Source organism: Aulonocara stuartgranti (assembly GCF_965226115.1).
Source record: "Aulonocara stuartgranti genome assembly, chromosome: 13".
Lineage (NCBI taxonomy): Eukaryota > Metazoa > Chordata > Actinopteri > Cichliformes > Cichlidae > Aulonocara > Aulonocara stuartgranti.
This window is the reverse complement of record NC_138949.1, coordinates 24,755,602-24,771,796: the sequence shown is the minus strand read 5'-3', so window position 1 is coordinate 24,771,796 and position 16,195 is coordinate 24,755,602. Positions and strand designations below refer to the sequence as shown.

General features: G+C 38.3%; 1 protein-coding gene across 7 annotated transcripts in view; it reads right to left on the bottom strand.

The window, feature by feature from the left end:
• cep170aa (centrosomal protein 170Aa) overlaps nt 1–13,592 on the bottom strand; it is a 40,264-nt gene extending 26,672 nt beyond the window's left edge. For 3 of the 7 annotated variants that reach the window (XM_082558016.1, XM_082558019.1, XM_082558021.1), the window contains exons 1-3: nt 13,379–13,592; nt 3,730–3,789; nt 3,050–3,189 (exon numbers count right to left, since the gene is read on the bottom strand). In XM_082558016.1, coding sequence (XP_082414142.1) covers nt 3,050–3,154 — 105 coding nt within the window. In that variant the 5' untranslated portion in view covers nt 3,155–3,189; nt 3,730–3,789; nt 13,379–13,592. The remainder of the gene's footprint in view (nt 1–3,049; nt 3,190–3,729; nt 3,790–13,378) is intronic. The other 4 variants (XM_082558017.1, XM_082558022.1, XM_082558018.1 and 1 more) reach the window with 3 other exon arrangements.
• Nucleotides 13,593–16,195: the final 2,603 nt, after the last annotated feature.

Below are 16,195 nucleotides of genomic sequence, written 5' to 3'. Positions count from 1 at the left end.
AAGTCATTTCTGCAATGAAGCAAGGCAGACAATAGTGAATTTATTCCACTGAAATCAGCCAGTGCTGATTATGGGAGCTGAATCTGATATTCAGTTCTCATATGACTTTCCTATAAGCCATTCACTCCTTGTTTAAACAAAGAAACATGCTCGTGGTGAAGAAAAAATGTTAAGATAAAGCTGCAAGGCTTAGTAAAACCAAGGGAAGCAACTCCAGAGGGCCAACTGTGAAAGCGATTACTTTAGTGAGATTAGGCTAGATCAAACAGGATAGAGACCAGCTGAGCTGCTCATTGTACAGGAGAGAGGACTCATGCTGCTATACTCAGACGCACTGACAACCAACAGAACATATGCAGAGCCAAGCCACGTCCTCAAAATGTTTAATTCAGGAAAAATCATTTGTAGAGGTTAAATTAATATCATAGTTTGGTGTTCCTCTATTCACTAAACACCTTCTCTGTTCAATAAGAAAATAAGAGCTAGGCGCTTCGGATCATTATCCTTAGTTTGCAAATACCATGACTGTCAAAAGCAATGTAGCACAAACAGTATGACTGATGGGAAAAACAAGCCAATTCTTCAAGCTGACAACACAACATCTACAAAACACTTACGCAGACCACTCAAGCAACTGTGTGATAAATTCTGTCATATATTCACTTGTATTTTGATATTCTATCTGTGAGTGTGCATTCCAGTTTTATTTGGTGCATGACACAAGCAGCCTTAAACCATGTGATGATGCCTTGGCTTGTTAAAACAGTCACATGGAGGGTAACTGTAAGCCGCTTCTCATGTGCTGTCCAAGTACACAAAACCAATGTCTGTAACTTGGAATAGTTCCCTTATCTTTCTCTGGTTCCAAACACATCAGAGGGATAGAATTACAAGAAGACACACAGAAAGAAAAATCCACATTAGGGCTGCCACGATTTGTCGACTAGTCGCGATTACGTCGACTATCAAAATCGTCGACGCGTCGTTTGAAGCTTTGTAAGATCACAAAAGACGCAGGAATAAGTAGCAGGATTTAAGAGTGTAATAACGGACTGAAACAGAAGATGGCAGCACTGCATGTACAAGGATGCCAGCTGCCGTTAAACCCCGAAGAAGAAGAAGAAGCAGCTGTGTCCCAGAATTCATAGCGCGGCCCAGCTCAGTTTCCAACAATGGCGGCAGCTAGTTAGTTTTAATATTACTCTTATTATTCTTTCTGGGTCACAAAATAAACGTTTAACATATTTTCAGCCGAGAATGTAGCTGTGTAAACCTCAAATATCTGCTCAGTTTATCAGGACACCACATATTTTCAAAAGCGCTCCGACGTTTTCGGAGACGTCTGTTACCCACTAGCTCGATAGCTAGCCGGGGGCTAGGTCACTAGCACGGTGAGAACACCGGACTCCTGGCAAATTGTTTTGAAACCCACCACCGTCTTTCGCTACTCAGGTTAAATATATATGAGTCACTTAGATAACTTAAAAATGTTGTTGTTTGGCTTTTTTTTTTTTTTTTAGTATTTTATTTGTTCCTGAGTAAATCGGTTTGTCTGAGATTAAAGTTATAGTTTTTACACAGCTGAATAAACGTCAAGCAGACAGCTGATTATCAGAAGTGTGAGATGCTGGAGAATATACTCTGGTGTCCTGTTATATTTTAGATAGCAAGGAGTTTATTAAACTTCACCGAAACAATCTGCAAATTTCATTAAAATTGAATAAACTATCATCTTGTCTTTATTTTTAGTTAGCACCTTAAAAGCTTAAAGCTGTAAGCTAATGATAGTTATATAAGAGCATATGCTGCATGGTGCAATAAGCTGTAGTTTTACGTCCAGTGGATGATGATCTGATTAGTAGACTAATCGCATAAATAATCGGTGACTAGTCGACTATCAAAATAATCGTTTGTGGCAGCCCTAATCCACATCCAATCCACATGCAGAACCCGAAGACATGCAGGTCATCAAAAACACATTAAGAAACCACTTGAAGAAAAGAAAGAGATCTTTTACAACTCAAAGCAAAGCAAACAACCTGTATTACTTAAGCACTGAAGGCTGTGAGAAACCAGATTGTAAAGGCGTAATACGATACCATCTGAACAGCAAGTAGTTTCCAAGTTTTATGGATGCAAAGACATTAGTAAGATATCACCGAGTTTGTTTTATAACATATCATTTTTAAATATTTTTCCATAAAAGTTGTACACACATACATATGTATCTCAACTTTAGTCTCTGCTTCATATGCATTTCACTCAACGCATGACATCTAAATTATTTTAGCCACATAACGCTTAGAGTCCTTTGTGTTTTAGCATTAGCTAATCTACACTATTAAACTATGAAAATTAGATTTGATTATCTGAACATTTATCATTTAACTAATACAAATTACACACAGAAAATCAAATTTTCAGTGTTGTATAGAGGTTTTGTACTGAAAACAGAAACTAAAAGCAGACAGAAGCGTATGTGTGATGCATAATGTAAACAGTGAGCAGAAAATGTCTGCTGACTCAGGATCAGTGAGTCCTAAACAAATGTGTTTTTGACAATCATACTTTCTGACAGGCACTGGTGGCAGTGAAAAGTTCTCTAAAAATGTAATGTCATAACTGGAGTCCTGTAGCCATGGATGAATACTCTATCCACAACAACACACATCAGAAAAGATCTAACTCAAGAGGTATCTGCCCCACTTTCTATTATTAGTGCAGTGACCAGAGGTACACATGAGCATGCACGTGGTCTCTCTGGATGCATGCACAGCTGCAGCGACATCAGCATACAGACATATAAATCAACCTCTGCTACTTTAAGAGCAGCAGCATGAGCATTGTGTGCTATTGTTGTTCAATCCTTGGTACAGTTATTGCACTGTCCAATGAAACAGGTCAATGTGAACTCCGCAGCTTACTTCTAAGGCTGAGAAAAATCTATGTGTACAGCAGTTTTAATGATCTCTAAACAGTAAAATCAAACACGATTGTTTTATTGGGGCTTTTTTCAGTGAAAAAAAAGAGGCATATCAAATGTCTTTACCTGTAGCATGAGCTCACAGTCATCCCGGCCGACAAAGATCATTTCCCGTGGGAGTCGGTGGCGAGTCCCACCGCTGCTAACCAGAAACCAGGAGGTCACGCTCATCTTTGTACCCTGCAGCAGCCTCTCATGCAAACCTCCTGGAAAGAAACATGCAGAAGTGTAAGTAAACTGTTATTCGGTGACCACATTTTAGATGTGGTTGAATCCACACCAAATTACCCACTCAGCAAAAAATATTTGTATAGAATTCAAATTCATAGGTTACAGCTGTAATCCTGGCATTTTTCCTCATAATCCAGAGCCAGTCCCCCCCCCAAGAAAACACCTCTTCTTAGAATCAACCTAAGTCTTACCGTCTAAATAAATGTTGATACATCATATTTCAGAAATGAAATCTACGAATATGTGTGGATAATTTTTTATAAAAACAGTATATAAACAACAGTGGGAGGAATTGTTTTGTACCAACAGTATTATTTAAAATAACAGATTGTAATAAAAAAGAATGAAAAATGTGTTTGTTACCATACCCTGTGGAGATCACTGATCAAGGTTTAACTTATCAGTGCACCACAGTATTCAAAAACAGAACTCTTTATTAACGTACATGTAATCTGAATGTATGCAAAAGTAAGTCATAATTTGAATGAAATATGCTGGTGAACTCTACTACACACCTCTGCTCCAGGTAGCTCACTGCAGATTGACCACTGACAGCAAAACACAGCTACGCCATCCTGAAAAAGATGAAGAACCAACATTTTTGTTTTCTTCTTTTTCATTTATTCTCACAGATTCAGGCAATCATAGATTTTCTATCATCATGGAAAATTGGTAACCTCATATGACAGAAAAGATCATGACGACATCAGAGAAGATGAGAAAAAGTCTTTCACAACTCTTTCCATCTTCATTTTGTTTTGCTCCAAGGGGGAATGAGATCGAGTGGGCGGTCTTGCAATGTGATGCCTCTGTCTACGCCTGGAAATGAACACTGGGCCAGCCAGTAAGATACATCCTCTCTCTCTCTTTCTCTCTCTCTGTGCCTGCCTTGATCACTGCCAGATGTTAGAGGAGGAAGTGATGTAGATTTGTTGGCTGGCCGGCCCATCAGGACATTCATTTTCCCTCCTGCCTCCCTCCTCCCCTTGCTCTCCTTCAGATGAGCTGAAAACGAGGTCAAAGCCAGCCACTCTTACTTTCTAACTGCCTAGACCTGAAACTACAGCATTAAGGAGATCTAACTGATGGGCTGTTGACCTCTATACCTATTTTTAAACTGATTGAGCATGCTAGAAGTTTGTTTTGAGCAACAGACTGAGTGACTGTTCCTGTCTGAATAAGCAACAGGGTGTAAAATATGAGACTAAAGGGACATTTTAAACTCAATTTTAGCTGTAACTAATGTTGTACCAGCTATGAAATTCATTTTAACATACTGTTGTTCATGTGGGGTTTGGACGGTTCTAAAACATTTCCTAAGTAATTATTTCAAATTAAAAATAAGTTTCCAAGCTTTTGACATTAATTTGAAGTGGCACTCAAATAACCAGAGCTCTCTGTCGTGTGTAGAAAGTGCCAAGAAAAGCCCATCAGAGTGGGAATTAAAGATTATTGAGCTAAGCTCTTGCTCACTTGACCTTTTAAGTACTTAGTATACCAACTCAATAATCTCTTGGGTAAAGTTTTAATCAACTGCACACCTCAGTTCTTGCATGACACTGTAGGAAATATGGGTTGGGAATAGGACTGTATCGTCAGCAGCTGTCTCTGATGTAAAACAGATCAGCTTTCATTCCAGTGACCACACTGAATATCTGACAGCTTTACATGCTGAGTGAAAGATTTAATAGGAAAATTTAGAAACTTGGTAGGTACTCAAATACAAGTAATGTGCTGCAACAAGCTGCTATAGAGAGAAGCACTTTTGAAGATGTCACATTTTGACAACAGTGATTACATTCTCAAATCACTAAATCTGACTTATGATTTCTCTGCATTTTCACATGCAATTATCAGGAGCAAACATAAGTATTAAGCACCAACCAAATATAAAGTGATTTGCACAGCTTGTATTGGTCACTTCTGCGGAGAGGTGTTTTAGTCCTTTTGCAACTTTTAGCTCACCTCAACGTTGAAAAGGTTTCACTTGAGACCCATCCAAGTCATGTTGCTAAGTGTTATTTTTTAACATAACTTCTCTTCCTTTTATTTTAGTATAGTAAACTCATGTTAACTGTGAAGTTAAAATAAAAGTAAACTAATTTAAAATGTTTTCATCTGCAAAATAAATAAGATTATTATCATATATTAAATCCAGCACCAGGGCTAATGATCAGATTCCAACTAATGATGTTCTGCTTACATTGCATGCTCCACCTGTTTGGCTAACAGGTGGCACAATTTGTATTGACAAACCTGCAGGTACATGTGAACATTATGTGGCAGATATTACAGATAATGGTGTTTGGATACACCACTAGTGCAACCAAACCTAGCAACAGAACTATAATTGTTTTTGGTTTCCTACTCGACTGTAACTAAAGCATCACAGAGCTGCCTGTCTCAGTAACCACTGCAAACTGTTATCAGAATGCAAGCCTAATGAGAATGTGGTTAAATAGTCTGGATGCAATCCATACCAGTCTCCTTTATGGTGCCATTAAAAAGAAAAAAATCTTCTCACTATTACACATGAAAGACGTAGCACAGATGGAGGAATGCAGTGGTAGGTCTGAAGAAGGACACACAGCTGAGAGGGAAATATTATCAGTTCTGCATGTAGTCTTTTCCTTCTCTATAATAAAAACGGTGAGTGCGAGTGCATCCAAATAACAATATTAGAAATATTAGAAAAGTCCTTGTGTTTTGGACAGCTAGTCTGACATATCATGCAATATAAGGCACTGCATGGGCAATTCACAAAGCACTAATGTGTAACGCGTAGCCAAAAGAAGGACAAAAATATTTCATTGTTTACATATTTAAACAAACTTGTGGGGATAGGTTAATTGGATAATCCAAATTGCCACTAGGTGTGAATGTGAGTGTGAATGTGGGTGTGAATGGTTGTCTGTCCCTATGTGTTAGCCCTGCGACAGACTGGCGACCTGTCCAGGGTGTACCCTGCCTCTCGCCCTATGACAGCTGGGATAGGCTCCAGCACCCCCCGCGACCCTGAAAAGGATAAGCGGAAGTGAATGGATGGATACATATTTAAACACATTGTTTATATATGTAAACACTGGAGTGGCGATGTAGCACGTTTTCAGCAGCATTTTCTACTAGGGCTAATAAGGAGGAATAGTGACTCATGGGTTTTGAAAGGAATTTCCCAACCCCCGACCTGCACTTATACTATCTCCAACGCACTCAATCTCACACACACACACATCCACAAGGACTGAAACAGGAGGATTATTCTAAGATGACTGTGAATTCTTTGTATAGAGGAGATGGCAGAGGAGATACAGGAAGCATGTGCAGCGCCCCTCGCTGCAGACACTCATCTTTGCATCCACAGAGCACAATTAGGTGATTTTTGATAGGCTGAAATGAATTAAAAAACATTTGTTATCTATAGCGAGGCTGCTCGCTGACTTTTGGAAAATCCAATTTAACTGCACTTGTATTTCGTATGTATTTCGGACCAGAAAAAGTTATACAAATAGCCTTTTATCCTTTCAACAATTCAAACCTCCTCCTTTGACATGAATTACCCAATCATAAACGCTGGCTGAAGGGCGGCAGGAAGTGATGTCAGTGAGCACTAGTTTATTTACTGGCATCACCTAATATGATTTTTTTTTTTTGGTACTGGCCTGCTACTCTCCACGTAGCATCTGGCTGGAGTGTGCGTTCCAGGATGATGCAACAGCTGGGTAACCATTAGAAAACACTCATCTGCTTTTCCTCTCTAACTTTCCAGATGTCACATCAACTGGCACAACCATGACAGCTGACTCGCACCACATCACACACAGAGACATCACACACACATATGTCCTACGCAAACGAAGCGACAGACAGTAAGAGGGAGAGGACGAAGGGGAAAGAGATGGGATGAGCACAGAGAGACAACTCATTCTTTCGTCACACTCATTTCCACATGGTCTTATGATAAGAGCCAAACTTAGTACTTCTAAGGGCGTGGTTGCATGCCTGCATTTATAGCCTGTATCTGACAACAGTTAAATAAAATACGAAAATAATAATAATAATAATAATAATAGTCACATTTGCTGCTTATTCACTGGGATCAATCAAAGTAATTACATTTAAAAAACCTTTCAGGCACTCGTTGCTTTGATTTTTTATGTCTGGTTGGTATTTGTCTGGCAGACATGAGACAATGCATCTAATGTTTACAACAGCCGAGGCTGATTGTCCAAATATAAACAGCACTCAGTAGTTACAGTAGCTTCAGCACTTACAGGCCCTTAGGCTAAACGGACAAAGAACAGAGCAATAGCTGTACTAAATTAAACTCTGGTCACTCTGACTGATAGTATAACCAATATTGTAGCTTCACAAAGAAAGCAAAGATGGTATGTGATGTTCTGGAGTACCTTGAAGGTATAAAACCAATAAAAGAAAGTATACTGGCAGACAAAACAAACAGCAAAGAAGCCTATTCTTTCAATAACACCAATGGAAGATCTGTGAGGGCTTTCAGATCAATGTCAATAAATAATAGGTCAGAGACGCTGAATCAGTCTCGCAAGCTTAGTTATGTTTTTGTGCAAAGAGTGCAAAGGACCCTGAGGGGTGCAAATCAGGTGAACGAACTCAAGACAAGATGGTAACCTTTGGACAAACAGACAAAGGCTTTTCTATCCCCCAATGGCTTAGTCGACTACATACATACAGACATGAAAGCATGTAGTGGAGAACTACAATCTATTGTTCTTCTAAAAACGAGACAAAAGGAGTATCCCAGCTCTTGTTGTGATATAATAATATACCAGACAATTTCCACAAGAAAAAAGATTCTGTCCATAATATGAGATAGGTTTTGTTGCTTATGGGAAAAAATTTTTTTTATGTTTTTATATCCTTTTAAAGTTTTCCAATGGTGACCACTTGTTTTTAATAGAATTTACATTCAATAATTTTTAAAACATGATAATTGAAATAAAATAACTGTGGAGCATTTTGTTTCACGATAATGCTCTTATTTTGTTTTTCAGCAAAATCTCCTCCTTTCAAATTCCTTCCCCGCCAGGCAATGACAGATTTAGTGCACATTTATTTATGTTTTCAATTTAGATTTATTTAATTCTAATAAAAGTACCAAGAAATCCTATTTTAGAAAGACTATTTTTTCCCAAACTCTAGGCAAAATTGGATTAATTAGTTGTGATCTCAACACTGACAAAAATAATAAACATTACAGCTCTAGAAACTAAGTTTTATTGTGTTGCACAGAATATAATGCACCATTCTAATACATGAGTATGACACCGTTGTCAAACATGTTTACAGTCTAATGTAAGAGAAATAAGTCTATCGGTATCGGTCCAAAGCACTAAGTTACAACACTTTGAATAACAAAGGCAACCAGTCAATAAATTAGATTTTATTTAAGAATAATTCAATGATATGGTACATCAAAAATGTTCTTAAGAGAACACAAAAGAAGAAGCTATGGCTGATTCAGACATACCATTCTGTGATATTTTATTGTTTGTGACATGACATTGGCTTGCTTTAACTTCTTCTAATATAGGAAGAATAGCCAGTAAAATCAAAACACTGCCTTTCCAAATTATGTTAAAAGGTACCTCATCACAGTCTGATATAAAGCCGGATTCTACAGAGTATATTTTGACATCCATAATAAACACTTTGGGTTTATCATCATAAAAAGGCTGAATGCAGTCTGACAGTGTGTATTTCAGCCAAGGATGCTCTTCCAACATCCAAACCCTGCTTAAACACCAGGAGCAAAAAAAACAAAAAAAAAAACAAGAACTAAGCCAAATGAGAATCTTTTAGACACACATGCACACGCGCACGCGCACACACACACATGTACATCTAAAGTAAACAAGTGTTTAATATTCCATTTAATCTCAAACTGAATTATATATATCGAACAAAATCATAAGTATGTATTGGCATGTAAGACCTTTCTAAACATTTTTTAAGGCTATACTCATGCTTTCTTAAATATAAATGTAAATATTAGTATAAATACTTTGTGACAATAAATAACTCAAGAATAATCAACTGCCTCTCCAGTGACTTTATCGTCCTATGGATCGCCCTGCCCTGCTGTTTGTGTTCTTTATCTGCAGTTTTAGTGAGCTCAGTAACGATGCACATAAACCAGCATTCTACTAGCTGGTTGTGGTTAAAAGTGGTCAGCTTACAGCATATCTTCAAAGTAGAAGGAGGACTACCATCATGGTGAAGTTAACACTGAATCTAACTGAGAGATAAAAGACTGACTGGAGAGACAGTAACTAATCAGTCTGCTAGCAGGAAAGCACAAGGTACTGCTGACTGTCAAAATCAGATCAAGGTGATTGCTCACTAGCTCTGTTACATGGATATATAATTTTTAAAAACACATTGAACTGCCATATATAACTGGCTGGCCTTTAATATCAAGCAGCAACATGCCAGTGTGGTAAAGTTCACCCAAAAAGTTTGGTGAGAGAAATCCTAATATTCTGCTCTAATTGGTAGCATTAGCTGATAACCTTGAACTGCCAGAATAACTGCCATATTTTACCACTGTGGTTAATAAAGTAATGTAAATGTGTATGTAAAAACCGGACTTCATTCTTACATATCTTACCTGGTTCAAAAATAGACTATATACCCACATTAATCTAATGTGACAGAGTCATAGCACCATGGAAGGACATAATAAATCATTATGGGCAGTGTAAGTCAGCAGAAACTTGGGTGCGCGTGTGCAGCTATGGCTATGTGTAGTTGATGTGGCTTTTACATGCAGCATGTGGGTGAAAAAGAAACAGTCCAATGCAGCAGAAAAGACCATATGGTGTAGAAAAGCAGCCACACACACACACCACATGAGCCATCGGCAAGAGGAACAAACAAGCAAACACCATCATTTAGCCAGCATCCATCCTGACTGTTTCAGTGTTGTTACCAAACACAACCCAGCACACCCTGGCCATAAGACATAAACCCACCACATGCTTAGTGACCCTTGTGTTCAAAATGAACTATAGCCCTACTGATGGAAATTTAACCTTTATAGAACATGAAGAACAGGATTAATGGGAAAAACAACAGTATTATTCATGTTGAGTGGAAGGAGGAACATCAGCACCCTGGGCAATCCTTACAGTAATATAGATATGCTGAAAAAGAGATTATTAATAATCCAAGAGAGTTAATGATGCACATGCCCTGAAGCATAGTCATTTTCATGTGACTCATTCTCTGGAGCATGGGTACACTACATTTTTCAGAAACAAGGTCTGGAGGCAGCTTTCTAATAGGGAATAAGAAAAATAAATTGTAAATGAAAAAAAAACAACACAAATTACCTATTAAACTTCCAGAAATAAATATTTAATTACAAAAACCTGAAACTTTTAACTAACTAATTATTCATGTAGATAGTTTTACCTATTTTAGCATCAAGAGGGCACAACATATAAACTCCATTTACATAAAAAACATATTGCAGTCATTTCAAATATACCTTCGGTCTGATGACTGCTCTAATGGCCCCGCATAGCCCCTGCTGAGCAGATAATGACTAACCCATGGCCCTTTAACAGGAACATTAGTATTTGGCCAACCCTGCCACTTTGATTATGGTGCCAACATTTATCCTGGCTGTAGCAATAGCTTCAGTAGCAGATAAAAATAGTGAACTCTCTCACTCTTGCACTTAGAAGGGAAAAAAACATAAACATTAGCATAACAGGACAATCAGGAGTTGGCAGAGGGAAAGATGAGAATAGAACATGTTCAAATATAAGATTGATATCTAGTGGAAAGAAGTATCAAATGAAGGAAACTCAGAGGGGAGTATGTTACACCCCAAAACAGATGTGCAATTTCTCTTTCTGTGAGAGGTTAAATGGCTTTTTTTTTTTTTTTTTTTTTTTTTAAAATCAGACACACCCTTGATGTTCCATAACAAGGGAGAGGCTGATGATTGTATTAATAAAATGCTCCAAGCTTGTTTTGGGGTATTTTGTCTGGTATACTGTGCTGTCTCTCCCAATTTGTAACCACAGACTTCGCTATTCACCTCTCTTGTTTTTCCCTCTGACACCACACGCCAGCATGAGCGTTACCAGGCAAGGCTATGTGAATGTCATAACCCTTTTAACGTTTCTACTCTGGCAGATTACAAAACTGAGATTCACTTCTATTTTTAGCTACAGGCTCCCAAATACAAAATTTTTAACAACATCTTAAATACAACTGAATACAATCAGATACTAAGTTCAAGACTGGCTTGTTTTCTGTCACACATAACACTCCTGGGCCACTGAAGTAAAATGAACTCACTTCCTAAACTTCCTACTATACACAATGGCCGTGGGCAGGCTGAGTAAGAGTCTCCAAAAATGTCCCCAACTTGAAACTAGAATTGAAAATATTACTGAAGGATATACTATATGCATACAAATTACTCTTTGAACAGCAGATTGAGTTAAGATGCTGAGAAAGAATATCAGGGCGAAAAAGCGGGATTTCAATGAGTATGGTAATTTACAGCAGTGCACATTAAATGTGAGTTGATCAAACAGCACTGATAGTCGAATTACTGCAAGAAGCTTCTAGATTTTCTTTCTAAAGAAAAATAAAACTCAAAAAAGCTATGTTTTAAGTATAATAGATAAGTCTGTAGTCAGGCTCGGCTGTAGTTTAGCTTCAGTCAGTTTGCTGCTTCCTCTCCGAAAGTGCAGCAACCGTCCTGTGACACTGACACAGTTTTTAAAAATGCAACCGCCAGTGGAGCCAACAACCCTGCTGGCAGCCACATTTGTGGGGAGAACACAGGAAGAAGGCGGAAAAAGGGGAGAAAAGGGAAAAGGAGCAAAACTGGATTGGATGGTATTATCTGCACATTCTTTTGGCTCAAACCCAAGAAATTTGAATTCTTACAGCTGAGGGAGGAGACTAGCAAGATACACTGATGTGAAACACGTAGCTGTCAAAGAACATCTAATCGGGTTATAAACTCAGACCAGAGCTGCAAGTGACTTTCACCAGCACCTTTGAGTCTACTGGATGAAATTAAAGGGCATAATATAGCTGATTACATAAAATAAAACAGCTTCTAATGCTGTGAATATAAATATTAATTTTAAATGTTTTGAACAGTTGTGAGGCTTTGATTGATATGCATCTGCCTCTGGCATTTGTGCTAAATTGGTAACAGTAATTAAACAATAATTACAATATTTTTGCATTGATTTCTAGCGTCAAGTACCATTTGCTTATGAACAGCCTGTCAAGAGTTATCAAATTACCATATGGCATTTAAACTAAAGCATTTGCTTCTATTTTCAAAAGTTTTACAGCTAATGTGATGATGACAGCAAAAAAAAATCAAACTCAACACAAAGAGAGCGGATGCATGCAGGCCAGCTACATCTGCCCCACGAAAACAAAGCCTCCACACAGAAGAAGAGGAGGGGGGTCCGTTATCGGAAAACACTCGGCAGTTGTCTTACTTAGAGCAAAACCTGCCCATAAAATCTACCTCTTAGACAATACAGACTAAAAGAAGACCCGAGGGGTAGCATGTTTCCACTAAGATAAACAAAGCGTTCAGTGTGACCGATCTTCATTGATGTGCATCTTGTCTCGATTAGCCTCTGTCTGGCTACAAAAGGATGCAACTACTGGATAAAATCAGGTCAGTAGTAAACAATAGTATTGATCTGGAGTGAAGCAGTATGTGGCCGGTGTTTTTACAAGGGCAGCAAAGTGGCTATAGTCTGTGCGGCTTACAAAGGTGGAGCAGAGTGGGCTTGTCATGCCGCTGCTGACAATAGTAGCCATCCCGTTAGCCAAGAGGGAGTCAGACCAGTCTGCTTAGTCGTTACAAGAGCCGGAGTGTTTTTTGTTTCCTAAATTTTACTCAGATTTAATGCAGGTTTAATGGTTTGAAAATTTGGGAGAATTTTCTATGAGCTCACTGAAAGAGGAAACTGACATCAGTGGACTGCAGAAGGAAAGAAAAAGCGACTCTTTATATTTTTTGTCTGCCGCAAACTTCACGTGAGTAACGGTCAACCACCTAGCTAAAACCATACTACGGACTGTCCACTGTATACTGTTCGCTAAGAAAAAAAATCAAGTACACTCCACACTTACCCTTTCCTTAAAGATGTTTTTTGCTCTGTGACTGCGTGTGGAGCCCAGCCCTGTCGTTGCTGCAGTTCAGTCTGGCTCTATGCGGTGGCCTTCTCTTCCTCCGTTGCTCAGCAATAAGCTACTGACTCCCTGCAAAACAGCGGCGAGCGGACCAGCATCCTGAAAGAGGCGTCGAAGTGGCAAATAGGCCAATCGCTGCCTCCGGTCAGACGTTTCAAAATAAATGTCAAAGAGACAACAGGATACTCAGATTTGCGAGTTGAGGCGTCGATCATTATTTAAGTGGTGTTTTAAGTTGTATTCATACGCTGTCACGGTATAGAAATCTGCTTCCGCTAAAAGGAAGTTGAGGTAGTTTTTAAAATTTTTTATTGCTATTCTTAGTCATCATTTCAGGGTGTTTTCCCCCCTCAAAATTAACTGGAAATTTTACGTTATTTTCTCGATTTATGTCATTTTGGAGTTATTTTCTCTGACTTTTTTCAGATAAAAACCTGCCATTTTGATATATGGATGGCAAATAATGTTGGGTTTTTTAGTGGTGGAAACGGGCTTCCATAGTAGATAGCAATTTTTCAGTTTTGTTTTTTGTGATGTGATGTGATTGTGATGTTTTTAGTTTGCAAAAAGAATAGGTTGAAAAGAATGTACAGAATGTATGGTAATAAAAAATGGTAAATGATAAAGTTCATGAAACATCCTTCTTATTAGAGAAATTAAGATTAAAAGACAGCATTCATTCAACATTCAGACAGCAGTTCACCCCGAGTGATTGTGTCACTGCCAAACAAGCCTGTCAAGTATGGCCTAAAGATCTTCTAGGTTTGTGATACGCATCCCCTATGCAATCTGAAATGGTTAACATAGGGAAACGAAAATGGAAAGAAAGGATAGAAGTTGATAAGAATCTGGGTGAAACCATTGTCCAGCAGTTGTGTAGTAGATTCAGAAAGACAAGAAGCAACACTGGCACAGATAATTTTTTTCCTCCAGTGTACTCTTTCACCATGCCTCCTGGAGACACTTTTGTGGGGACTCTACATACATCCTTTATCTGATGAAGGCTTCTGAGTCCAGGGAGGCTTACAGCACACAGTTTGCATTCAGTGGCAGCTTTACCATAGTCAGCTATGTCAGCAGAAAGAAATGGCTGTTGTACTCCTGAGCACGATGTATCACAACAAAATGGGGGATGAAAATACCAGAAAAGGGAAAAAACACTAATTAATCACATTTTATAACTAGACCAAAGGAGGTATAGATACTATGGACAAGATGGTTGGCACCTTAACCTGCAAGTGTAAAACATAGAGATGGCCCATGGTGCTGTGTTACAACTTCACATTGAATTCAACAATGGTATTATCTGTGCTTGACAGGTCTTTCTCATTGAGCTCTCAAAGCAGCTTGCGACAACACATATGAAAAAATGAGTAGAAAGTTGCCCTCTGACTGCAAGGTGTGCAGTTTAAGTTCCCCAGAAAGCTTTTAAATTACTTATTTATTTGTGTATTTGATACTGAAATAAACTTAATATTCAGAACCACGCGCACAACTATAATCTCACGATCACCTGAGTTACACCAGAGGTTCAACCAAAGTCCTTCTCTCATGAGTTTCAACTAAAACGTTCAATATGTTGTTCTAACTTATAAAGCCATATTGTGTGCATTGTGTACCTATCGATCCTTTTATATTTTGGGATATGTGAAACCATTCTTCGGCAAAATATGCATGTAATAACCTGTGTGTATTTTGAATAATTTATTATGTGGGGAAAGTAAAAAAAAAGAAACTTGTATTTACAGTAATACCATATTTATGGAATTACTGTACTCTAGATTCAATGCTACTAAAAGCATTATAGAGATAAAGACTGCTATCATAGATTAAATTATTAAAAATATAAGTAAGAAAGACATGACGAGTCATTTTAAAGCCATAAACCACTATAGCACTTTCCCAATAAAATTCCAAGCTCTTGCATCCTGTTAGGAATGAATGCATTTCAGGCACATGCCTGTATGTTAACACGTTTTCCACTTATAGATAGGTCAGCTGCTGGTGCAGTTGCAGACTAGTTCGTGATTCAAGTACTACAGTGTGAAATAAAACGTTACAGCCTATGAATACACACACATATGGATTATTGTAGGACAGTCGCTCAGACTAACAATGCTCTCCAGATGGTAAAGTAGCTGACTGTGTACTGAGTGACTCAGAGGATTACACTGCATGTGAACCTCGTCTGAAATTCAAAATCCTGTGTTTTATTTTTAAAAGCGGATGTAATTTCCTGTTTTAGTGGAATTTCTCTGCCCAGCTTGACGGAGTTCATCTCCAGGAGCGCCTGCGTCCACAACTGCAACCGTGGATGCTTCCAACTCAACCAGAAGCGATGTCAGCCAGAACCGGGTGGGCGGGTTTCCTGGACTCGCACTGGTTACGTTCCGGGGTCTTTTGTTACAGTACCACTACATGGACTGTGCAGAGGTCATGCTGATAATGAAGGCTGTACCTGCTGCATGATAACCGGGAACCAAACTACTAGAGATTATCAAACTAATTAGGGATGTAGCACTACAAGAAAAACATCCACCGCTTTTAAAAAATATAAATTAAGGAGATCGATTAAATGGCAGTAACATATAAAAGATTCATATTTGTTCTGCTTCAAAAATGTGAGCTCAAAATGGAAATGCTCATTGCATAAACGTGAAAATTATACTTTTAAATTAGCATCACAGCCTCTTAGTTAATTGCACGTTTGTATGTATTATATTATAATATTTAAAATACATTTTCTGATGAATTTAA